Consider the following 25414-nt stretch of genomic DNA (forward strand, 5'->3'; position numbering starts at 1 on the left):
ATCTGTGGACGTAGGTTTAGATTTAGTCTCCACACGTCAGAAAGTCTTTGATTCATCTTTAAAACCAAAGGCAGCAGCCTGATGTCACTTTCTGAGGTTCCTTCAAAATAAAAAACACTTTCATGATGCAGGTAAAGTTTTTTTATTCCAAACAACAGGATCTATGATGACAGTCTGCTTCCAGTGTTTCGTGTTCTGAGGTTCTGCTCCAACAGATTTAATGTTTGAACACCTTTCTCCAACACAAACGTCTTTATTTTTAATAGATTCCGACTTTACAGACGTGATCAGGCGGCACAACATTTAGCTTAAGTCATCAGATTCCAGGTTTGAGGATGAAAACATTATTTAAAGCATTAGTTTGACACAATTCTTCATGATAAACGACGGATGTTTGTGTGATTTCAAAAACAGAAACTGACATGAAAACAAAAAAGTCTCTGGAAAAAAAACAATTCTGCTTCAAAATGATCTGTCAACACAAAAATAAAGAGTTTAAGTTTCATGTTTTAAGCTACAGAATGCAGAGAATGGAGTTTTAGAAACTTCAGGTAACAGGACCGTCCTCTTTAAAGAAAAACCACCTCCAGGTCAGCGGGACAGAAGAGGAAGGTCGCTGGAGTTCATGATGAGGCTGGAGTCCAGGTTGAGGCTCTCTGAGGAAACAGGTGAGTTTCACAATCAGTCACGAGTAAAACAAATGAAAGAGAGCACCAACTGTAGAAAACATACAACAAACATCCATGTAGGCCTGAATATAAGACTACCCCACAGTTTCTCAGGGAGTCGGTTCATCTAAGGTGAAGATTTAGGGTTTTTGGAAACTTTGAAACAGAGTCGTCTTATGTTTGGACTCCAGAGAGACGTGGGCTTTAGAAAAGATTTAGACTGTTGGTATAAGAACTTTGGTAAGGGCTTGAATATAAGACTACCCTTTATACTTTTGGTGGGATTTGGTTAATTTAAGACGAAATATTTGCTAAAGTTGAAGTGAAACACAATATAACACTTGAAGGGTTCCTGAATGTCACAACAAGACACCGTGGACTCATGTAGCAGCCCAAATACAAGATTATTTACCTGGAAATTAGGTTTAAAACAATCAAAAAACAACCGCAAAGACACAGAAAGGTTTGAAACTGTGGCGTCGTCTTATATTTGGACACCAGACAGACGTGGGCTTTAGAATCCTGGTTTCAGTTTCTACCAGGACAACAGATCTGTCTGAAGGTCACAAGACTGAGCTGGAAATGAACCAATATAAGACTACGTGTTCTTGAAATAAAGGTCTAAAGCAGCAGAGTTGTCCTATGTTTGGACTCTAGAGAGGCGGTTTTAGAATTCTGGTTTTACTTACTGCAAGGACAACCGATCTGTCTGTAGAAAAGATCTAAAAATCATTCATAGGGGCCTGAATAGAAGACTACTCCCACAGTTTGGATGGAATTTGCTTCATTTGAAATGAAACCTTTTCTGTAGCTGGAGTAAAACACAGTAAGTAGAGGTTTCCCCTCAATCATAAGTCTGATTTGGACAAAAAATAAAAACCTGGAGACACAGAACAGTGTGTTAGCCTAAATATAAGACTGTTCTCTTGGAATAAAGCTCTGAAACCGTGGGGTGGTCTTAAACTTGGACACCAGAGACACAGGTTTTAAAGTATTCAAAAAGGATTCAAAAGAAGATCTAAAACTATTGATCTGTCCATCCATGTTATGGTTCTTCTCTGGGGTCGGGTTGTGAAGGTAAAAACATCTGAAGCTTACGTCTATGAAGAGATGGAAAAACACTGGTAGGTTCCTGAATATAAGACTACCCCAAGTAAACTGAAGAACTTTGGACGAAACAAGACCGCTGTCATCTCAGTTCTTTGGAAACACTGATCTGGATGGATGGATGGATGGACGGATGATTTTCTGGGTATATATGACTACATATTATCCTGGAAATGAGGGCTGAAACAGGGATAGTCTTGTATTTAGAGACCAGAGAGCTCCATCTCCTACAGACTGCTGCATTAGAAGCTTCAGATTGTAGATTTGTGAATTCTCAGGGACAGTCGCTGCTGGAACGTGTTGCTCAGGATGAAGTAATTCTGCAGTAAAACTCTGAACTTTAGACTCACCCTGGTCAAAGTTGAGCTTCTTGTTGGACGAACCGTCGCCGAGTCCTTCGATGTCCACCAAGTCGCTGTTCACGTCCGAGTCATTCAGAGCGCTGAGCGTCACGTCTGCAGGGAGGAGGTCCCAGTTAATGTCATTCAAAGAAACAAATAACCTGAGGAGGAACTGAAGACTTCAGGTTAAACAACAACAGAAGGTTCAACGTTCTGCTGATTATCCAGTTTAAGACCCAGCAGTCAGGATTTAAAGTCACCAGATCAGGTTGAGGTTAGTAAATGTTCTGTTTGTCCAACAGTCAAAATATTTGATTTATGTTGAAATCAGAACAGAAAACTTCTCATCACTGAGAATCCAGAGGAATGTGATGTTTGTTTGATCATCATGAATGATTCCACCTCCAGCAGAGATATGAACTAATAACTTCTATCTCTGATCAATCTGACAGCTGTTTTATCAAGAAAGACATTTAAAACTGTGAGACGTCGGGAAAAACTTTACTGGTGACGTCTTTAAAAGTTGGACTGATGGTCCAAAACCTAAAATATCTTCGGTCTCGGGTTACATGAGATGAAGAAAAGCGTTAAATCCTGATGTGTGAACGGCTGAAAGCAGCCAACATTTGCATTATTTAAAAAAATGAACCTGAACCTGTTGCAGCGCTGAATTAATTTAATAAATGATCAATTATTCCAGATTCCAAACACTGTCTGAGCTCTACATATGTTACTTAAATAGCTCCAGACTGGATTCTGGTTCTGATATAAATGTGATCAATCAGTGATTAATGCTTATTGATCATTTCTGCTGGTTGGAGTTTTATTTTTTACCTGCCGTCTTCTGTTTCTTGATGGGCGGAGCCAGGGAGGGGGTGCTTTGCATCCCCGTCGCCACGACAACTTGTGAGGTCGGCACGGCGATCATGGTGGGCGTGGAGGGGGCGGGGGGCGACGTCATGGCCGCCTTCTTGACCGTCTTCTTCGGGGACTCAGAGGAAATGGGGACCCGGCTGTCCTCGTACAGCTTCCTCTTCACCGTGCTCTTAATCTGAGCGCTGCAGAGCAGGAAGAGCTGTCAGCCAATCAGCATCCAGATCACCCACCTAAACCACCTGATACTGACCGGAGCTTCTCATTGGTTCTCAGATTAAAAGTTCCACATTCTGGGAAACATTTGAAACTTTTTATCACCAGAAATCTCGAACAGTGAAGCCGACAAACGTTTAGAAACATTTAAACAAACACTCCTCTGATCTATGAATTACTGCAACAAGCTGCAGTCCACAGAGCCTGACAAACACAACAACAAAGAGACACAACATGACTAAAACTATGAACAACTAACAGGAAGAGCATGGAAACAACCACAACACGACAAAACTGACCACAAAGAGACAAAAACAACAACATGAAGAACAAAAACAACAACAAAGACACAAAACCACCAAAAACAACCAGAATGATGCAAAACAGCCGGAAAGAAACAGCAGGATGTTAAATATCTAAAAATCCAGATTCAACCATGAAGAGCCACGAAAAGATGCAAACGACTCCAAAAAGACCATAGTGCCCACACAACAACAAAAACTACCACAATGACGAGAAAAACAACAAGAACAATCACAGAGACTGAAAATGACTGAAACCATAGAAAACTGACCACAGAGACAGGAAAAGAACACAACATAAGAAAACACCCACAAAGACACAAAATGACAAAAAAAAAACGACCACAGACTCATGAAACCATGATTAGGACGAAAATGTCAAAGATGACATTTCATGTAAAAATCCACTAAAAGTACAGGAACTGGTTTGGTAGAAACGAGTAAGCTGCACAAAACAACCACAAAGACACAAAACAATAAAAAAAACAACCACAAAGACACAAAACAACCACAAAGACACAAACAAACAACCACAATGACACAAACAACCACAAAGACACAAAACAATAAAAAAAAACAACCACAAAGACACAAAACAACCACAAAGACACAAAACAAACAACCACAATGACACAAAACAACCACAAAGACACAAAACAATAAAAAAACAACCACAAAGACGCAAAACAAACAACCACAATGACACAAAACGACCACAAAGACACAAAACAATAAAAAAAACAACCACAAAGACACAAAACAATAAAAAAACAACCACAAAGACACAAAACAATAAAAAAACAACCACAAAGACACAAAACAACCACAAAGACACAAAACAATAAAAAAAACAACCACAAAGACACTGTGATGTTTAGAAAGATGCATTTTTATTTTGAAGGTCTACTACAGACAGGAACCGGAGGTCACTGGGAGTATGCGGGATATGCACCGTGAGCAGTTCAGTTACTGGTTGTTTGGCCCTGATTAAAGCCACGAGTTAGAACAACGACTCTCGTTATTTTTCTTCAGCAAATATAATGCACAGACATTACATTGGCGACGAGCGTAAAGGCAAGGACAATACACGTGAAGACGTTGCGGAGCTTTTCAAACAAGGACGGGAGAACGGGAAAAGCAAGCTAGTGGGAGCAGGCTGCTTTGAACACAAGCATGGCTGCCCACGCTTCACCTTTTCCACCCTTTGACACAGAGACTGAACCAGGCTCTGTTGGACCTCGTTGGACAAAATGGCTCCAAAGGTTTGAAAACTACATCACAGCAATGAATATTACCGGAGATGCTAGATTAAAAGCATTACTACTACACAATGCTGGAGAAAAAGTGCATGATATTTACGACACCTTGGCAGCAGAGGGCGACAAATACGCGGATACAAAACAGAAACTTTCTGCCTACTTCTCTCCAAAAAAAATGTACAGTATCAAGTCTATCTGTTCAGAAAGGCCGTGCAAGAACCTGGAGAAAACTTGGACAGTTACCATACCAGACTGAGGATGCTAGCAAAAAACTGTGAGTTTGCTGACACAAGTAAAGAAATAAAAACTCAAATAATACAGTGCTGCATTTCATCAAGGCTGCGCAGAAAAGCATTGAGAGAGCCTGATTTGACTCTGGAAGACATTTTAAACCATGGACGTGCAAGTGAGGTATCTGAAATGCAAGCTACAGGCATGGAAACTGGCAGTGTAGCGACAGTAAATAAAGTGTATCACAAAACTGATAGCAACAACCCACCCAGAAGCAACTGGACACCCAAAAAGCAACAGAACAATCACTGCAGAAACTGCGGAGGACCATATCCCCATGAAGGTGATTGCCCAGCTAAAAACAAGCAATGCAGGGCATGTGGCAAGATGAATCACTTTGCAAAACAGTGCAGATCGAAAGCAAAGGAAACAAACTACAAACGCACTCGCAAGAAAAGTCAGCCACCACGAACTGTGCATCAAATATCAGATAATGCAACAGGTGAGAAAACAGGACACACGTCTAGCAGTGATGAAGCCTATGTATATGTGGTGAATACAGCCAAGACTGCTAAACTTCCACAAACCACTGTCAGCATGATGGGCACTCAAACACTTGTACTCATTGACTCAGGGGCAACTGCCAACTGCATCAGCGAAGTCACTTACAACAAGCTACTGCCCCGTCCCACACTGAATCCAACCGACACTAAGATCTATCCGTATCGTTCAACACACTCTCTACCAGTGTGTGGCACATTTGAGTGCTGTGTAGAGAAACACAATAAGAAGGCAACATGTACCGTTTTCGTTATCAAAGGAGATGGCTTTAACATTTTGAGCTATGAAACATCCAAAGATTTGGGACTGATCCACATTGTCACAGCAGTGTCCGGCCAAATACAGCGCTCAGTCTCGGATGAGCTGGTTGAAAGCCACCCGGAGCTGTTTAAAGGGATCGGCAAACTGAAAGACTTTCAAGTAAAACTACACATAAACACTGATGTCAAATCAACCTGTCAACCTCACAGGCGTGTTCCCTTTTACCTACGTGAAAAAGTGGAGAATGAACTGCGTAAACTTGAAGCTGATGACATTATTGAGGAGGTCACCGGACCAACACCATGGGTCTCGCCCATTGTAACACCACCCAAACCCAAGGACCCTGACAAAGTAAGAATATGTGTGGACATGAGGCAGGCAAACACAGCCATCGAAAGAGAACGACACATTACACCTACCATTGATGATGTCATACATGAGTTAAACGGCTCAACTGTGTTCTCAAAACTCGATCTCAGAGCTGGGTACCATCAGCTGGAACTGCACCCAGACAGTCGCTATATCACTACATTCACCACTCACCTTGGACTACGGCGATACAAGAGGCTGAGCTTCGGAATATCTTCTGCAGCTGAAGTTTTCCAAAACGCAATCTATCAAACACTTCAAGGACTGAAAGGAGTAAAAAACCTCAGTGATGATATCATTGTCTACGGCACAACCCAACTGGAACATGACAACAATCTCAAAGCTCTGTTCAAAAGACTTAAAGAGTCAGGACTCACTCTAAATCGCGAGAAGTGTGAATTCAATAAGACAAAGCTTGAGTTTTTTGGTTTCATCTTCTCTGCAGGTGGAGTCTCAGCGGATCCATAAAAGGTCGCCGCTATTCAGGACGCTCCCGACCCGACGACACCCGCTGACATCAAGAGCCTTCTAGGCATGGCAAACTACTGCTCAAGGTTCATTAAAGATTTCTCATCACTGTCTGAGCCGCTGCGCAAGCTTACGAGGAAAGACACCCCGTGGATGTGGGGTCAAGAACAAAAAGCTGCATTAAAGGCTCTCAAGGACAATCTTACAAGCGACACAACCATGTCCTACTTCTACCAAGACAGACAGACTGAACTCATTGTCGACGCGAGTCCAGTGGGTTTAGGTGCAATTCTCTGTCAAAAAGACGAAAAGGGGATGAAGCATATCATAGCATATGCCAGCAGATCACTGAGTGACGTTGAAAGAAGATACTCACAAACTGAGAAGGAAGCACTTGCTATTGTATGGAGCTGTGAACACTTCCACCTGTACATTTATGGACATCCTTTTACATTGGTGACTGATCACAAAGCACTCGAAATCATTTGGAACAACCCGAGATCAAAACCACCAGCCCGGATTGAAAGATGGGGACTAAGACTTCAGCCATACAACTTCAGAGTGGAGTACAGAAAAGGTGCGGACAATCCAGCTGACTTCATGTCCAGCCATCCACTGCCATCACATACAAGTGAAAGCACTCGTGCAAGTAAAGTTGCAGAGGAGTATGTAAACTTCTTCTCCTACTACTCCACACCAAAAGCTATGTCACTCCAAGAGATAAAAGCAGAAACATTGAAAGACTCTGTTCTACAGGAAGTCATCGGTCATGTGAGAAACAGCACGTGGCATCAAACAGACAAGTCACAACGTGCCGCTATACTGCAGCAATTCAGACATGTTCGCAATGAATTAACTGTGGCTGACTCTTCAGACATTGTTCTCAGAGACACTCGAATCGTTATTCCAGCTGTCCTGCAAGAAAGAGCAATACACCTCGCTCATGAAGGACATCAAGGTATTGTCAAAACCAAAGCGTTACTCAGAACCAAGGTATGGTTTCCCGACATTGATCGCAAAGCAGAAGCTATAGTTCACAATTGTCTGGCATGTCAAGCTAACACACTTGCCACACAAAAGGAACCATTGCGAATGTCACCACTACCTGAAGCACCATGGCACAGTGTAAGCGCAGACTTTTATGGACCACTTCCCACAGGAGAGTATCTGCTCGTCGTTATGGATGACTACTCTCGCTACCCCATTGTTGAAATTGTGCGCTCGACATCAGCATCTACTGTCATTCCAGTTATTGACAAAGTGTTTTCCATGTTTGGAATAGCCAGGATTTTAAAAACAGACAACGGTCCGCCGTTCAACAGTGACTCTTTCGCAAAGTTTGCAGAATATTTGGGGTTTCATCATCGTAAGATCACACCTTTTTGGCCTCAAGCCAATGCCACCGCCGAAAGATTCATGAGAACTTTAGGCAAAGCACTCCGTGTTGCAGAAACACAAGGCATTCCATGGAAACAGCAACTGAACATTTTCCTGCGTGAATATCGAGCCACACCGCATAGCACTACAGCAAGTTCACCAGCAGAGATTTTGTTCCAGCGCAAAATGTACACAAAACTTCCTTCTTTCAGCCACCAAGCAGACCGAAACTCTGATCTGGAAATGAGAACGAGAGACAATAACGCAAAAGCCAAAATGAAAGAGACCGCAGACGCAAAGCGTCATGCTAGGCCACATTCATTCATCCCAGGCGACACCGTGCTACATCGCCAACCCAAGCACAACAAACTGTCTACACCATACAACATCATGCCTTACACCGTGACTGAAGTCAAAGGTTCAACAGTTACAGCATCTAGGGATGGACACTCCATTGTCAGGAATGCGTCATTCTTTAAGAAGGTTACGTCTGATCTTGAAAATGTGCCTCCTGATCCCGAAGACAATTCTACACCTACTGTCATACCCAAATATCCAGTCAGAGCTAATAGGCGCGCTCCTGCTCATTTGAATGATTACGTCATGCCCACAGTTTAGGTTGCCGTTGCCACTCAATGTGATTGTCTATGGCCATGTGAGATATGTTTGAAGTTCATGTTGATCATTCATGACATTTGATTATTTGCTTGTTCAGCTAAACCTAATGTTTGCTGATTGGCTAACTACTACCTGTTTAATGTAGGAATATTATAAGTGTATTAAGGGCATCAATACAGTATTTTTGCACTAAGTTTAAACTATAAGCTAAATGTGTGAGTTGCAATGGAATATATTCGGTCCATTTGCCATCTGTCTTAAAAAAAAAAAAAAAGGGGGCGATGTGATGTTTAGAAAGATGCATTTTTATTTTGAAGGTCTACTACAGACAGGAACCGGAGGTCACTGGGAGTATGCGGGATATGCACCGTGAGCAGTTCAGTTACTGGTTGTTTGGCCCTGATTAAAGCCACGAGTTAGAACAACGACTCTCGTTATTTTTCTTCAGCAAATATAATGCACAGACATTACAGACACAAAACAACCACAAAGACACAAACAAACAACCACAATGACACAAAACAACCACAAAGACACAAAACAATAAAAAAACAACCACAAAGACGCAAAACCATCAAAAAACAACACAAAGACACAAAACAACCATGAGGAAACAGAACTGTGTAACTTCCTGTATCTGTGGCGCTGAAGGGCCGGCTAACACTCACACTGTGCGCTCCTTGATCACCGTGCTGATGTTGTTCAGGTCGTCTCCGAAGCGTCTGACAGCCAAACGAAGCATCTCGATCTCCGTCTCCGTCCACTTCGCTCTGAGGACCAAATAAACTCCATGAATTATTATTATATTGTGACTGAAACAGTGTGCAGCTCCGTCTGTAAACCCCAGACTTCATGTGTTCATCATGGTGGGTAGTTCTGACTAACTGGTTCCTCACCCTGCAGGGCTGGAGTCGGACACCGGGTGAAGCTGCATCGTCAGTTCTCCCAGTTTGGTGAAAGCTGCTCCGGCTGCTGAGAAAATCTCCCCGACCTGCACAGAAGAACATCATGAGGCTGATTAACGGTCTGAACACCAGCAGCTGGTCTGAACGGCAAAAACACAGCAAAGTAAAACTAGAAGCTGTAAAACGGAGAAAGAATGAGCTGAGGAGTTAAAGCACTCCTGTAGGACTTAAAACTTGTCCAAAATTACTGAAAAAGTGTTTGAAATTATTTAAAATCTGTTCCCAAAGTGACAAAAGCAAGACAGAAACCTACAAAAATGTGACAAAACGACAAAAACAACATGCAAAACTACAAAAATGAGACACAAAAATGACAAACGACAAAAGCTTCCTTTGAAAGTCGACAGTTTGTGTAAAACTGTAAACAGTAACCAGTGTCCACCAGCTCACATTTCATATGAACTTTACTCTGAAAGAACATAAAAAATGTGAAATATCAGGTCTGAACCTCAGGAACACATCACTGCTGGTGGCTGGGTTTATTTTAAAGACTGAACCTCTGGAAACGTTTAAAACTCGTTTATTGACAGTTTGTTTCTGTTACTCTGAGTCTGTTAGCAGATTTCTAAAAGCTGCTCTAACGGAGAACCAGGTGAGAGTTTACCTTGGCGGAAGCTGACGTCATGTCGGTGAAACGGCGGCAGGTTTTCTCGTTAAACTTGTTTTTTGTTTTGTTTGTTTGTTTTAGTCACAGGCTAGCTACTAGCTAAAGTTAGCTTCTGAAGCTAGCTCCGGTGACCAACAGCGTCCATAAAGAGCTACGTGAGATTATTTTTTTCTTTAAAACCAGAAACCTTCGGCAGGTCAGATCCGATCAGAGACGGTGGTTTGATCTGGAGTCAACAATAAATTACATATTCGGAGGAAAAATATACATATCGATCAACAAAGACACACGGAGAAAGGGAATGTTGCGCGACTTTATAACTTGAACACCATTGGTCGGTTTCAGCGGAAGAGGTGGGGCGTGTAGGGATAAACATTTCATTGGTCACCGAACTTCTCCGAGTAAAGCCGAGTGCAGAGGATCAGCTGACTGAGAGACTCGGTGCTTCGATGGATCGTTTCTCAGTTTAGAGATTAAAAAATAAATAAAGTCAGTTTGTGATCAATCGATCGATCAGGTGAACGCCGACATGCCGTCGCTTCTGTTCTGCGGGCCGAAGATGGCCGCCTGCGGGATCGTGATCAGCATCTGGGGCGTCATTATGCTGGTAAGCTCCGGGTGGGCCCCGACTATTTCCTGGAATAGTACCGATTAGCTAAGAGCTTCTCACGGAGTCTGAGATGTTTTTATTGAAAATGAGGATCAGAACTATTCGGTGCAGGTTTTTGATGAAGCTCCTGTTGGTGTAACACAGACTGTATCGCAGACTAATCCCTGAACCCAACTCTGCTCCGGGAGATAGACGGAGCCCGCGTAGGTTAAGCTAAATGCTCTTCAGCTGCTGTCACTGACGCTGCACCAATAACAAATGAACGTAATGGAGGTGGCTAAAGTCTGACTTTTCTGTGAAATGAACCTAAACGTTGGGAGTTCAAATGTTAAAGTGTTGAGATTATTGTAAAGGTGCCGCAGGAGGTCATCCATGAACAGACTAATCCCTGGAATCTGGTATTAATTTAACATGTTGGTGAGATCTGGTTCATTAAAGAGTTAAATGTCCTCCAGATGGATGATGTGAGTGTTTTTCTGTCCTCATGTGATGCTTCAGACGAGGAACTCAGTTCTTCTGCTGCAGCCCTCATGTTTCTTCTTCCTTTTATTATTGTTATTATTATTGTTATTTATTGTCTTTAAAGAGTCACACAATAGTCAGACTGTTATCCTCAGATTGCAGTGAAATGGCGCTAAAACCAAAAGGATCAGTTAGTCTGTTGGAAAGAAAAGCAGAAAAATATCCTGTAATTTTTCTAATAATCACTTGGATTGTTTTTCAAGCTAAATTTGTTTAATTGAAAATGTGTTAAAAACGAGACACAAAATGACAAAAGCTAGATGCAAATTGGCAAAAAGCAAAACAAAACGGCAAAAATGAGACACGAAATGACAAACATGAGAGAAATGTTCATATTTAAAAGGACTAACATGGAAACCTGTCCAAAATGTGTGAGAAAATGGCTCAAATATCTGCTAAATAATTGAAAAATGCCTAAATTAATGTCCAAAATGACTCAGAATTTGCCCAAAGTGATTTAAACTTGTCAGAATAATTCAAAATACATTTTCCAAAATAACACAGATTTATTTGACATGACTGAAACCTGGAAACCTTTCCATAAAATCACTGAGAAAATGGTCTAAAATTGCTTTAAAATGGCTCAGATTTCCTCGTTTAATTCTACCAAATGTTCTCTGATTGCTGCCTCTCAGATCAGAGAACCTTCTTCTTTTCTTCTTCATATGATTACCAACAAAACACATTTGGACATTTGGACTTGTTTTTTTTTTTTTTTAGAAAAAAACAATCATTCAAAGTTGTCGTATTAGTTTTTCCAGAGCAGCAGTGTATATTTATACGTTTCTTTGACTAATCAGCAACTGATGGAATCATCTTTGGGCGTTTACTGGTTATTTCTGACCTCCCGTCCCGCGGCCCTGCTGGGTCCCAGAACCTCATGTTGACCCTCCCTGTTCTGTCGTTGCAGGCCATGCTGGGAATCTTCTTCAGCGCCAAGTCTGCCGTCCTGATCGAGGACGTCCCGTTCACCGAGGAGGACATCCGTAAGGAGTGAGTCCTGAAAACTAGAGCTGGACCCCAATAACCGAATGTTTGGTCGTTGTGGTGGTATCTGAATATTGATTTAGAGATCCGAATAGTAACATCAAACTTTTCTAAAATGTGCTTCACCACCTTCCACCCCCCCTACCCCTCACATGCTGCATGCTGCTCCGGTTGCGGTGCGTTTCCAGCTGTGATCCGGTGTGTTTACCCGGAGCTCATTTGCATAAAGTAGACTGGAATTCTACTTTAAACTAGCTGGTGGTGAACTAAAACCCGGACAGATTCAGCTGCTGCACATTATTTCTCACCTCAAATGCTTTCAGAAATAGTTTTTGCTGAAGTGTTTTTGAAATAAAAGAGAAAGTTTGCAGCTGAACTGCTGTGTTTATCAGACTCATCAGCCGGACCGTGTAGCTGATAGCTCGGTCATGTGACCACGTAGCGGCCTGCTAGTGACCGCCCACCATCCGTGTGATTTTCAGATGCGGCACGTTTACTTTTGGAAAATCAGATCTAGTGGACACGTACCTTCAGACACTCAGTCAGCTGTTTGTAATTTAGCTTTCAGTCTTTTATTAACCTGTGAGCCAGCTGCTCAGATGTCCTTTATCTCTTCTGTCCTGCAGTGCCAGCCCTCCTCAGAACATCTACAACCTCTACAACCAGGTGGGCATCAACTGCTTCATCGCCGCTGCCGTCTACGTGGCCGTCGGCGCCGTCTCGCTCTGCCAGGTCCGACTCAACAAGCGGCAGGAGTACATGGTGACATAAGGAGCACCTCGGAGTTTTAACAAGTCTGATTGGCTTAGATTAATGAGGGGGCGGGGCCAGGGTTATTTATTTTGAATTTACCTGTTTGTTGTCGTTGTTGTTGGATGAAATGTGACATGATTCCTGTGAATGAGTTCTTCCTGAAAGTGACCAAACCTTAGACATTTATTTCATGATTTAAGTGACGGGGTTAAGAGCAGAATGGTCTGACCAGCCCTGATACAGCACTACAGCGGTGCTTCCAGTGGTAGACCGTTCTTCAAAACACAAAACTTCACTCATTTTTCTCTAAAACGACAGAAAGTGGGTCAGACCGCTCTGCTTCCAAACCCTTTGTATTAATGTCAGACACATTGTCGTTTTATCGACTCAGAAACAAACATTGAGAAACCAAAACTTTACAGAAAAGAACATCTGTTTGTCATTAAAATGGATTTAAAAGTGTTGATGTGACAAAAACATCCTGCAATAAAGTTTGTGTGTAAAACGGACAAATGACTGTTTTCTTTTTGTACCATCAAAGACGTTTATGTCAAAAGTGCATGTAGTGTCAGAGGGTAAATGTGGCATCAGAGGGTAAACGTAGTGTCAGAGGGGGCAGACTTTATATGTTTTTTTGCTTCTTTCTGCCACCCTTTCATTCAAATATTTATTGTTGCATAGATATTTGTTGCATTTGTTTTTGGTGAATGAAATAAACGATGAAATGAAATGGGTAAATGTGGTATTAGATGATAGGATGTACTGAGGCTCCAAAAGACGTAGAAAACCTGTTTTCTCTCCATGGTGTCAGTAAATGTAGATCGGCTGTAGTTCCTGGTTGTTCCACCAGGTGGAGCCTCTTCCTGTTTCATCCTGTAGAGACCAGAGGAGGCGTCACTCAGACTACAGTTCACAATGACGTATATATAGAGCTGGACTGCTCACTGGTCGGTGGACAACAGCGGCGCCATGGTAAATCAGCGCTGACTTCCGGTAGTGGCAAGAAGCTATGGAGCGCTATTTGATCCTGTGTGAATACACCAACTTCAAGGCCTGCTTGTCATCACTGATGGGACAATATGTGTTATGTTATGGCTTTTACTGTTAGCAGACAATAACATCTCTGTCCTAGGCACGTTTTCACGGCAATCACAGCGTAGTTTAGCCCTCACAGTGATAATGATTGCTGAATGCTGATGCAGTGATTGTGTCAATAAAAAATATTTCATACTTTCTGCAGCATTAGTGCTTCACTTACATGGGCTCTAGAAAATATTCGAACCAATGCCAAATTAGAAAATTAGTGTTTTAAACAATTTCTCTCCAATTCAAATTATTCAGTTGGACTTTGAAAAGCAGCACATGGAGTAGTCAAAATTCCAAATTATGTTTCAGTGTAAAGAGGGATGGAAAATTCACAGTTCAGACAGCCTTGAGTACTGCAAGTAGAGGCTGAAGTTGCAGTCAATCTGGAGATTTTTGAGCAGTTTGAGCCCAGCCATGACTTTCTAGAACAGGGATGTCAAACTCATTCCACAAAGGGCCGGTGTGGCTGCAGGTTTTTGTTCCAACTAAGCAGCATCACACCAGACCTGACTCATTTAATCAACCAATCTCAGTCTGCAGACAGGTGATCGGTCAGACTGTGTGCTGTAGATATGTTGGAACTAAATGCTGTAGCCTAGAGCACACAGTCTGACCGATCACCTGTCTGCAGACTGAGATCGGTTGATTAAATGAGTCAGGTCTGGTGTGATGCTGCTTAGTTGGAACAAAAACCTGCAGCCACACCGGCCCTTTGTGGAATGAGTTTGACATCCCTCTTCTAGACCAAATACTTCCAGAGATACAGCAGAAGTGTTACAACGGTGTCAGTCAATTTCTTACAAACAGGCACTATATAATGAAGGAAACCATTGAAAGTATTTAATTATTTTTACAACGGAATACTGCTCCAACTTGTTACCAAAAAATATAAAATACACCACGGACAAGGGACAAGGTACGTCCTGGCTATAAAAGACACAAGCAGAAACAAAAAAATCAAGCCGTTTTTTCGTTTTGAGCAAAAAACAAAAAAACAGGAAACGGTTCGTTTTTTCGTTTTTTCGTTTTGAACAAAAAAACAAAAAAAAAACAGGAAACGGACAAGGTACGTTTTATCCGTTTGATTCCCGGCTGTAAAACACACAAGCAGAAACAAAAAAACAAGCCGTTTTTTCGTTTTTTCGTTTTGAGCAAAAAACAAAAAAACAGGAAACGGTTCGTTTTTTCGTTTTTTCGTTTTGAACAAAAAAAAAAAAAAAAAAAAACTGGAAACGGTTCGTTTTTTCGTTTTCACCCCCAAAATGAAAATACGACTCCATATTCCGTTTCATTGGTGGGCGGGGCTTCGGAGCCTGCCAGTGCACAGTAAAGCTCCTGCCCATCACAATAAAGCTCTTGCGCTGGCATTCATAGACAGACTGACTTTCATTGTATTGCCTGCCCCCACTGCACTTCCCCTAACTCTAAATCAAAGCAAGTCGTGTACACAGTAATGACAGTCATAACCAGTGGTGTAGTCTAGTTTTTTCTAGTGGGTATACTCCAACCTCATAAACCAAAGCCAGGTCAGGTTCTCATATATGTGCGCGCGCGCACACACACACACACACACACACACACACACACACACACACACACACACACACACACACACACACACACACACACACACACACACACACACACACACACACACACACACACACACACACACACACACACACACACACACACACACACACACACACACACACACACACACACACAGCAGCTCCTTTATTTCAAACTACCAATTAGATACTTATAGACATTATAGCGTCAGCAGCTCCTCCTCCTGCCATCAGGTAGAGCTGATGTTTCCTCTTCATCAGGTAGACCTGATGTTTCCTCTTCATCAGGTAGAGCTGATGTTTCCTCTTCATCAGGTAGAGCTGATGTTTCCTCTTCATCAGGTAGAGCTGATGTTTCCTCTTCATCAGGTAGAGCTGATGTTTCCTCTTCATCAGGTAGAGCTGATGTTTCCTCTTCATCAGGCTCCCTTTCCTAAACTTTAACCTTAGCTCCAGCTGTAGTGTTCCCTAAAGCGGCAGTATTCACAGGACAAGCAACAGGCTTATTAAAACACTGAAATAGTTTCATTTAGCTTTGCTTTCTTTTTCTTATTTTTTCTCCACTGACTGATGTTGGGTCATTAGAAGTTCTAGACTCATGTCCCTCTTCTTCTAAGCCAGGGGTATTCAGCTAAAATTCAGAGAGGTCCAGTCAGCAAAGGTCCAGAACATCATAATGTCTAACTTGAGTTACTGTGATATATGCTGATGTAACCTGGTAGTTTTATTAGAGTCTGCCTGTAATCAAAAACTGACCGTCAAATAAATTCAGTACGGTTCAAAAACATTTTGACATTTATTAATAAATAACTTATATGTAACTGTATATCTTAGAATAAAGTGCAGAACTTAAAAAATCATGACTGAACAACCTGAATCAACTTCTATACATCTTTTACAATAATTAAATCTCATAAATGTAAACATTTGAACACTTTTACATTTTTGTCTGTCTCATATCACTCCCCTAATATCTCTGCTGCTTAATGGGAGAGCTGAGCTGCTGCTTGTTTGAGCCGTTCTCAAAACATATTTTGATTATGTTCATAGTTGAGAAAGCTGCCTTACAGCTGTTTGCTGAGCCAAACATGGTCAGCATGTGACCACAGTCTGTCCTCTAGAGATGTATAAGGCACAAAAGATACGGTCCGAATTTCCATATAACCACTTAAAAATGCGCAAACACATGTATTAGTATGTTTTTTTGACATAACGTTCATTTTTCTCTGTGTCAGGAAGCGGTGAAGCTGTATGGGACAGGGGAAGGTGTCTGGCTGAGAACAGGGTTCACTAAAGGCGGACCGCGGTCCGGATCTGGACCCAGACGCCGTCTATACGGGTGTAAATTTGACAGGTCGCTTCTATTTTACCGGTGCAGCTTTCCCGTGTTTATCATTGGTCTATCGGCTCAGAAACGCACAGACCAATTATGTACGAGTTCAGGCATCCCACGTGACGCTACTCAGCCAATGACGTCGCTGAATCGCATCACAGCTCTGCCTTCAAAAACCAGCTGAGAGATGAGGGACAGAGAGGACAGTAGTGATGGAAGTTCAGCTCTTTTCAGAGAGCTTTTGGCACTGCTTCCAAAGAAAAGCCGGTTCTTTCGGCTCCCAAACGGCTCCTAATTTATTATTCTTTGTAGCCTCATTTTATCCTAACCTGGCAAATATGAATCATTTGTGTTTTGACAAACTCTTTTTCATTCAGTGTTTTTATGAGAAGCCTTATAATTGACTCATTTTGTATATTTGCTCTGTTACAAAAACAGGTATTCTTATTTTTGTTTATTATTTCAACCAAACTGTTTTGCACAAAAAACAAATGAACAAAACTCTGCACATGAACCCACAGAACCAGAACAGAACCAGAACCAGACTCAGTATTCAAACAGTATAAATGTCCTCAGAGCAGGCTGACATTCAGAAAAATCAGATGGCTGAGCTTGGATGGGCTGATACATTTCTTCTTTCAGTGAATATCTGCCGTGTTTTTGAGAAGATTCTCTCAGATGGAAGAAGTTGTCTCTCCTCCATCACCTTCACCAGGTGGGGCAGACTGAGGCCTTGTCCTGCTCCAGCTCAGTGGGTCGTCTGCTGGTTGGATGAGGGCTTCCTCTAGATATGATCCTCCATTACCACATCAGCTGTAGGATTTCTCCTGAATCATCTCCTGTAGCTCTTCCATCAAAGAGGCTCCACACAGCAGAAGTTTGAGGTTCCTCCTCCACTTGGTCCTCTAATGGTGGAGGTGTCAGACTGCTGCTCTTATTCTCTGAAGTTTCTCATCAACAGCTCTGTTGTCACTGAAGGCAAGCTTCTTTAATCTAGGATCCAGTAACATGTTTTCTGTGAGGACAGTGTTAAACTCCATACTCCATTAAATACGTTAGGAGTCGGCTCTTCAGATTCACTACAAAGCATCGGCTCTGAGAGTCCTATCTTTTGTGCCCTATACATCTCTAGAGGACAGACTGTGGTCACATGCTGACCATGTTTGGCTCAGCAAACAGCTGTAAGGCAGCTTTCTCAACTATGAACATAATCAAAATATGTTTTGAGAACGGCTCAAACAAGCAGCAGCTCAGCTCTCCCATTAAGCAGCAGAGATATTAGGGGAGTGATATGAGACAGACAAAAATGTAAAAGTGTTCAAATGTTTACATTTATGAGATTTAATTATTGTTAAAGATGTATAGAAGTTGATTCAGGTTGTTCAGTCATGATTTTTTAAGTTCTGCACTTTATTCTAAGATATACAGTTACATATAAGTTATTTATTAATAAATGTCAAAATGTTTTTGAACCGTACTGAATTTATTTGACGGTCAGTTTTTGATTACAGGCAGACTCTAATAAAACTACCAGGTTACATCAGCATATATCACAGTAACTCAAGTTAGACATTATGATGTTCTGGACCTTTGCTGACTGGACCTCTCTGAATTTTAGCTGAATACCCCTGGCTTAGAAGAAGAGGGACATGAGTCTAGAACTTCTAATGACCCAACATCAGTCAGTGGAGAAAAAATAAGAAAAGAAAGCAAAGCTAAATGAAACTATTTCAGTGTTTTAATAAGCCTGTTGCTTGTCCTGCGAATACTGCCACTTTAGGGAACACTACAGCTGGAGATAAGGTTAACGTTTAGGAAAGGGAGCCTGATGAAGAGGAAACATCAGGTCTACCTGATGAAGAGGAAACATCAGCTCTACCTGATGAAGAGGAAACATCAGCTCTACCTGATGAAGAGGAAACATCAGCTCTACCTGATGGCAGGAGGAGGAGCTGCTGATGCTATAATGTCTATAAGTATCTAATTGGTAGTTTGAAATAAAGGAGCTGCTCTGTGTGTGTGTGTGTGTGTGTGTGTGTGTGTGTGTGTGTGTGTGTGTGTGTGTGTGTGTGTGTGTGTGTGTGTGTGTGTGTGTGTGTGTGTGTGTGTGTGTGTGTGTGTGAGTGCACGCGCACATATATGAGAACCTGACCTGGCTTTGGTTTATGAGGTTGGAGTATACCCAGTAGAAAAAACTAGACTACACCACTGGTTATGACTGTCATTACTGTGTACACGACTTGCTTTGATTTAGAGTTAGGGGAAGTGCAGTGGGGGCAGCAATACAATGAAAGTCAGTCTGTCTATGAATGCCAGCGCAAGAGCTTTATTGTGATGGGCAGGAGCTTTATTGTGCACCGGTGGGCTCTGAAGCCCCGCCCACCAATGAAACGGAATATGGAGTCGTATTTTCATTTTGGGGGTGAAAACGAAAAAACGAAAAAACGAACCGTTTCCTGTTTTTTTTGTTTTTTGCTCAAAACGAAAAAACGAAAAAACGGCTTGATTTTTTGTTTCTGCTTGTGTCTTTTACAGCCGGGAAACAAACGGATAAAACGTACCTTGTCCCCGTACAGCCCTTGGCCTGAGAAGCTTGTGTTGCGCATGTTTTGAGAGGATGAAGTCCTCCTTCCTGAAATGGTTGCTGCAGACATAATTATGATCATCTCCTCTTGGTCCCCACCGCTTCTCTACTGATGACCTGTATCCATTGCTCTCTCAGTGTGCTGTCCTTGGACTGCTTGGGAAACCTGAAATGTGTGGCATATTATAATACATCCATAGACAATGATGCACTGTGACTGTCATTGAATACTAATAGTCACACCAGCTTACACTGTACAGTTAGTGATTCAGCTAAACTGGCTGAGTGCAGCACTCAAGACAAGGTCAGAAGGAGTTTCTGTTTGCAAACAAAGAAGCAGAGCAAATTTGAGGCAGAATGTCCCAAATAAAAGAGCCACTTACTTATGAAAGGAAATATTACAAATGGATTGGTGCAGGGACAAGGTACGTTTTATCCGTTTGATTCCTGGCTGTAAAAGACACAAGCAGAAACAAAAAATCAAGCCGTTTTTTCGTTTTTTCGTTTTGAGCAAAAAACAAAAAAAGCAGGAAACGGTTCGTTTTTTCGTTTTTTCGTTTTGAACAAAAAACAATAAAAGAGGAAACGGTTGGTTTTTTCGTTTTTTCGTTTTCACCCCAAAATGAAAATACGACTCCATATTCCGTTTCATTGGTGGGCGGGGCTTCGGAGCCTGCCAGTGCACAATAAAGCTCCTGCCCATCACAATAAAGCTCTTGCGCTGGCATTCATAGACAGACTGACTTTCATTGTATTGCCTGCCCCCACTGCACTTCCCCTAACTCTAAATCAAAGCAAGTCGTGTACACAGTAATGACAGTCATAACCAGTGGTGTAGTCTAGTTTTTTCTAGTGTGTATACTCCAACCTCATAAACCAAAGCCAGGTCAGGTTCTCATATATGTGCGCGTGCACTCACATGTCCACGCGCGCGCACACACACACACACACACACACACACACACACACACACACACACACACACACACACACACACACACACACACACACACACACACACACACACACACACACACACACACACACACACACACACACACACACACACACACACACACACACACACACACACACACACACACACACACACACACACACACACACACACGCAGCTCCTTTATTTCAAACTACCAATTAGATACTTATAGACATTATAACGTCAGCAGCTCCTCCTCCTGCCATCAGGTAGAGTTGATGTTTCCTCTTCATCAGGTAGAGCTGATGTTTCCTCTTCATCAGGTAGAGCTGATGTTTCCTCTTCATCAGGCTCCCTTTCCTAAACGTTAACCTTAGCTCCAGCTGTAGTGTTCTCTAAAGTGGCAGTATTCACAGGACAAGCAACAGGCTTATTAAAACACTGAAATAGTTTCATTTAGCTTTGCTTTCTTTTCTTATTTTTTCTCCACTGACTGATGTTGGGTCATTAGAAGTTCTAGACTCATGTCCCTCTTCTTCTAAGCCAGGGGTATTCAGCTAAAATTCAGAGGTCCAGTCAGCAAAGGTCCAGAACATCATAATGTCTAACTTGAGTTACTGTGATATATGCTGATGTAACCTGGTAGTTTTATTAGAGTCTGCCTGTAATCAAAAACTGACCGTCAGATAAATTCAGTACGGTTCAAAAACATTTTGACATTTATTAATAAATAACTTATATGTAACTGTATATCTTAGAATAAAGTGCAGAACTTAAAAAAGTATGACTGAACAACCTGAATCAACTTCTATACATCTTTAACAATACATAAATCTCATAAATGTAAACATTTGAACACTTTTACATTTTGTCTGTCTCATATCACTCCCCTAATATCTCTGCTGCTTAATGGGAGAGCTGAGCTGCTGCTTGTTTGAGCCGTTCTCAAAACATATTTTGATTATGTTCATAGTTGAGAAAGCTGCCTTACAGCTGTTTGCTGAGCCAAACATGGTCAGCATGTGACCACAGTCTGTCCTCTAGAGATGTATAGGGCACAAAAGATAGGACTCTCACAGCCGATGCTTTGTAGTGAATCTGAAGAGCCGACTCCTAACGTATTTAATGGAGTATGGAGTTTAACACTGTCCTCACAGAAAACACGTTACTGGATCCTAGATTAAAGAAGCTTGCCTTCAGTGGCAACAGAGCTGTTGATGAGAAACTTCAGAGAATAAGAGCAGCAGCAGTCTGACACCTCCACCATTAGAGGACCAAGTGGAGGAGGAACCTCAAACTTCTGCTGTGTGGAGCCTCTTTGATGGAAGAGCTGCAGGAGATGATTCAGGAGAAATCCTACAGCTGATGTGGTAATGGAGGATCATATCTAGAGGAACCCCTCATCCAACCAGCAGACGACCCACTGAGCTGGAGGCAGGACAAGGCCTCAGTCTGCCCCACCTGGTGAAGGTGATGGAGGAGAGACAACTTCTTCCATCTGAGAGAATCTTCTCAAAAACACGGCAGATATTCACTGAAAGAGGAAATGTATCAGCCCATCCAAGCTCAGCCATCTGATTTTTCTGAATGTCAGCCTGCTCTGAGGACATTTATACTGTTTGAATACTGAGTCTGGTTCTGTTTCTGTTCTGGTTCTGTGGGTTCATGTGCAGAGTTTTGTTCATTTGTTTTTGTGCAAAAAAGTTTGGTTGAAATATTAAACAAAAGCAAGAATACCTGTTTTTGTAACAGAGCAAATGTACAAAATGAGTCAATTATAAGGCTTCTCATAAAAACACTGAATGAAAAAGAGTTTGTCAAAACACAAACGATTCATATTTGCCAGGTTAGGATAAAATATGAGGCTACAAAGAATAATAAATTAGGAGCCATTTGGGAGCCGAAAGAACCGGCTTTTCTTTGGAAGCAGTGCCAAAAGCTCTCTAAAAAAGAGCCGAACTTGCATCACTACTGTCCTCTCTGTCCCTCATCTCTCAGCTGCTTTTTGAAGGCAGAGCTGCGATGCAATTCAGCGATGTCATTGGCTGAGTAGCATCACGTGGGATGCCTGAACTCCTACATAATTGGTGATGTATAGAAGTTGATTCAGGTTGTTCAGTCATGCTTTTTTAAGTTCTGCAGTTTATTTTAAGATATACTGTTATATATAAGTTATTTATTAATAAATGTCTAAATGTTTTTGAACCGTACTGAATTTATTTGACGGTCAGTTTTTGATAACAGGCAGACTCTAATAAAACTACCAGGTTACATCAGCATATATCACAGTAACTCAAGTTAGACATTATGATGTTCTGGACCTTTGCTGACTGGACCTCTCTGAATTTTAGCTGAATACCCCTGGCTTAGCAGAAGAGGGACATGAGTCTACAACTGTCAGGGTCCTCTCCTCATTCCCTCCCCACCTGGCATCCCAAACAAAACCCCCTCCCTTATCCTTTTCCTCCCTGTCTTGCCTCCTGTCTCCCATCCATCCCTTTTCCTCTGCTTTCCCTCACAGCACTGCACCTGAGTGGAGTTCGGCTTCACAGCCGTCTCCACTCAGGTAATCAACCTCCTCCACGAGTCCCGGGCAGCTGGAAGAAATCATCCTGATTACTCACCAAGCAATAAGTACCGGCTCAACACTCCACACCCTGCCAGATTGTTGAAATAGACTGCTGTCAGTTCACTCTCTAGCCTCCAGAAAGTTTGTTGAAAATTTGACGTTTTTCTAGCGTATCTCTCTCCTGCCTTCTTCCAGACCCAGCTGCCCGGGAACTTACCCACCCGAAACCCTCACCTGAACCCCCCAACCCATTCGGCACCGGTCTCCTCCCCACTCGGATCCCCCATTCCGCCCGGACCCCCTCCTGGAACCCCCGACCCATTTCCTTCCCGGCCGCTGGAGCTGCAGCAGTCAACCGACTGCTCCCTGCCTCCCGGAGCTCGTCCCGGAACATCGCCTGCGAGACGCCGTCTCTGCCCGGCCAGTCCAACACCTCGGCCCCCCGGATCGTCAGAGTGCTACGTCTCGTTCCCTCCGAACCCCTCCTCCTCCATCGAACTCTGAGCCCTTTGACGTCTGGCCGCCAGGGATCCCCCACAGCCATCTGCGACGCTCCGGTCCCGCCCGGACCTTGGACAACCGCCGATCCCCGTCCCCAGACCCACCCGGCCACATCCTCCCTCCACCAGCATCCCTGTTCCTGCATCCCGGTCTCTGCACTCCAGCCATATCCACCCCTGTACAATAAAACCCTTTTTCAACTTCTCCGGTTCTGGTATAGTGGCTCTCGGCTCGGGTCTGCCTAGCTAACACGTGACAACATCTTTTAATGACCCAACATCAGTCAGTGGAGAAAAAGAAAGCAAAGCTAAATGAAACTATTTCAGTGTTTTAATAAGCCTGTTGCTTGTCCTGTGAATACTGCCGCTTTAGGGAACACTACAGCTGGAGCTAAGGTTAACGTTCAGGAAAGGGAGCCTGATGAAGAGGAAACATCAGCTCTACCTGATGGCAGGAGGAGGAGCTGCTGACGCTATAATGTCTATAAGTATCTGATTGGTAGTTTGAAATAAAGGAGCTGCTGTGTGTGTGTGTACGCGTGGACGTGTGAGTGCACGCGCACATATGAGAACCTGACCTGGCTTTGGTTTATGAGGTTGGAGTATACCCAGTAGAAAAAACTAGACTACACCACTGGTTATGACTGTCATTATTGTGTACACGACTTGCTTTGATTTAGAGTTAGGGGAAGTGCAGTGGGGGCAGGCAATACAATGAAAGTCAGTCTGTCTATGCCTGCCAGCGCAGGAGCTTTATTGTGATGGGCAGGAGCTTTATTGTGCACCGGTGGGCTCTGAAACCCCGCCCACCAATGAAACGAAATATGGAGTCGTATTTTCATTTTGGGGGTGAAAACGAAAAAACGAAAAAACCAACCGTTTCCTCTTTTATTGTTTTTTGTTCAAAACGAAAAAACGAAAAAACGAACCGTTTTCTGTTTTTTTTGTTTTTTGCTCAAAATGAAAAAACGAAAAAACGGCTTGATTTTTTGTTTCTGCTTGTGTCTTTTACAGCCAGGAATCAAACGGATAAAACGTACCTTGTCCGTGCAGGAGATGGCAGCACACGACTTCACCATGGTCAGATATTAGCCACATCCACCTGAAACCATAACAACAGAGACACTTAAATTAACAGGTTCATGATGGGATGATTGCAAGGTGAGTGTCAGCACGTTTCCTTTCACTTACATTCCAGAGAAGGAATCACAAAACTGGTGGCATTGAAGGAGCTAGCAGAAGTGCTAACTGCTAAGTGCTATGCAGTGACTTATGCACTTGTCAGTGTCAGATATGATCGTGCCGTGCTGTTCACCTTCTCAAACAGATTTCTAGTTCATTAACACATATTTTCTGATGACAAAAATAGCCTTGTCACCCGTCACCAGGTCAGAGTGAGACCACAGGCACAGGGGGAATGGTGAGCCATGAGCATGACAGCGAACTGGGCGCTCTCCTGAGGAGAGTCTGCTCAGCTGCAGTCACTGAAAAACCCTGCCAGTGCTGGTCTAGGGCCTCCTGGTCTGGTGTTCTCAACGTATTTCAAGCATTGTGACATGATTTCAACACAGAAGTTTACTGTACCTTGGTAAATCACGAAACACAAAGTCACATTCCGTGCTGACGTTCCAATGTGAAATCCCCGTCTTGCCACTACCGGAAGTCAGCTCCTATTTGCCGCCTCTCAGCGGCCAGTGAGCGGTCTAGCTCTATATACACACGTGGACAAAACTGTTGGT

General features: G+C 42.6%; 2 protein-coding genes and 1 long non-coding RNA gene across 3 annotated transcripts; 2 read left to right on the top strand and 1 right to left on the bottom strand.

The window, feature by feature from the left end:
* Nucleotides 1-126: 126 nt before the first annotated feature.
* c17h17orf49 (chromosome 17 C17orf49 homolog) lies at nt 127-10528 on the bottom strand. The gene is made up of 6 exons (XM_051938035.1): nt 10221-10528; nt 9548-9642; nt 9320-9421; nt 2951-3174; nt 2126-2230; nt 127-656 (listed from the first exon to the last, which is right to left on the bottom strand). Exons 1-6 carry the CDS (start codon nt 10239-10241, stop codon nt 592-594), a joined length of 612 nt encoding a protein of 203 aa, XP_051793995.1. The 5' UTR covers nt 10242-10528; the 3' UTR covers nt 127-591.
* An 88-nt stretch (nt 10529-10616) lies between these two features.
* On the top strand, nt 10617-13608 carry rnasekb (ribonuclease, RNase K b). Its single transcript, XM_051938051.1, has 3 exons — nt 10617-10830; nt 12266-12348; nt 12969-13608. Exons 1-3 carry the CDS (start codon nt 10753-10755, stop codon nt 13111-13113), a joined length of 306 nt encoding a protein of 101 aa, XP_051794011.1. The 5' UTR covers nt 10617-10752; the 3' UTR covers nt 13114-13608.
* Nucleotides 13609-17528: 3920 nt separating this feature from the next.
* LOC127530691 (uncharacterized) lies at nt 17529-23880 on the top strand. The gene is made up of 2 exons (XR_007937372.1): nt 17529-18619; nt 22874-23880. It is a non-coding gene; the product is annotated as an uncharacterized LOC127530691 (long non-coding RNA).
* The last annotated feature ends 1534 nt before the right edge of the window (nt 23881-25414 follow it).

Source organism: Acanthochromis polyacanthus, chromosome 17 (assembly GCF_021347895.1).
Source record: "Acanthochromis polyacanthus isolate Apoly-LR-REF ecotype Palm Island chromosome 17, KAUST_Apoly_ChrSc, whole genome shotgun sequence".
In the NCBI taxonomy this organism is placed as follows: Eukaryota; Metazoa; Chordata; class Actinopteri; family Pomacentridae; genus Acanthochromis; species Acanthochromis polyacanthus.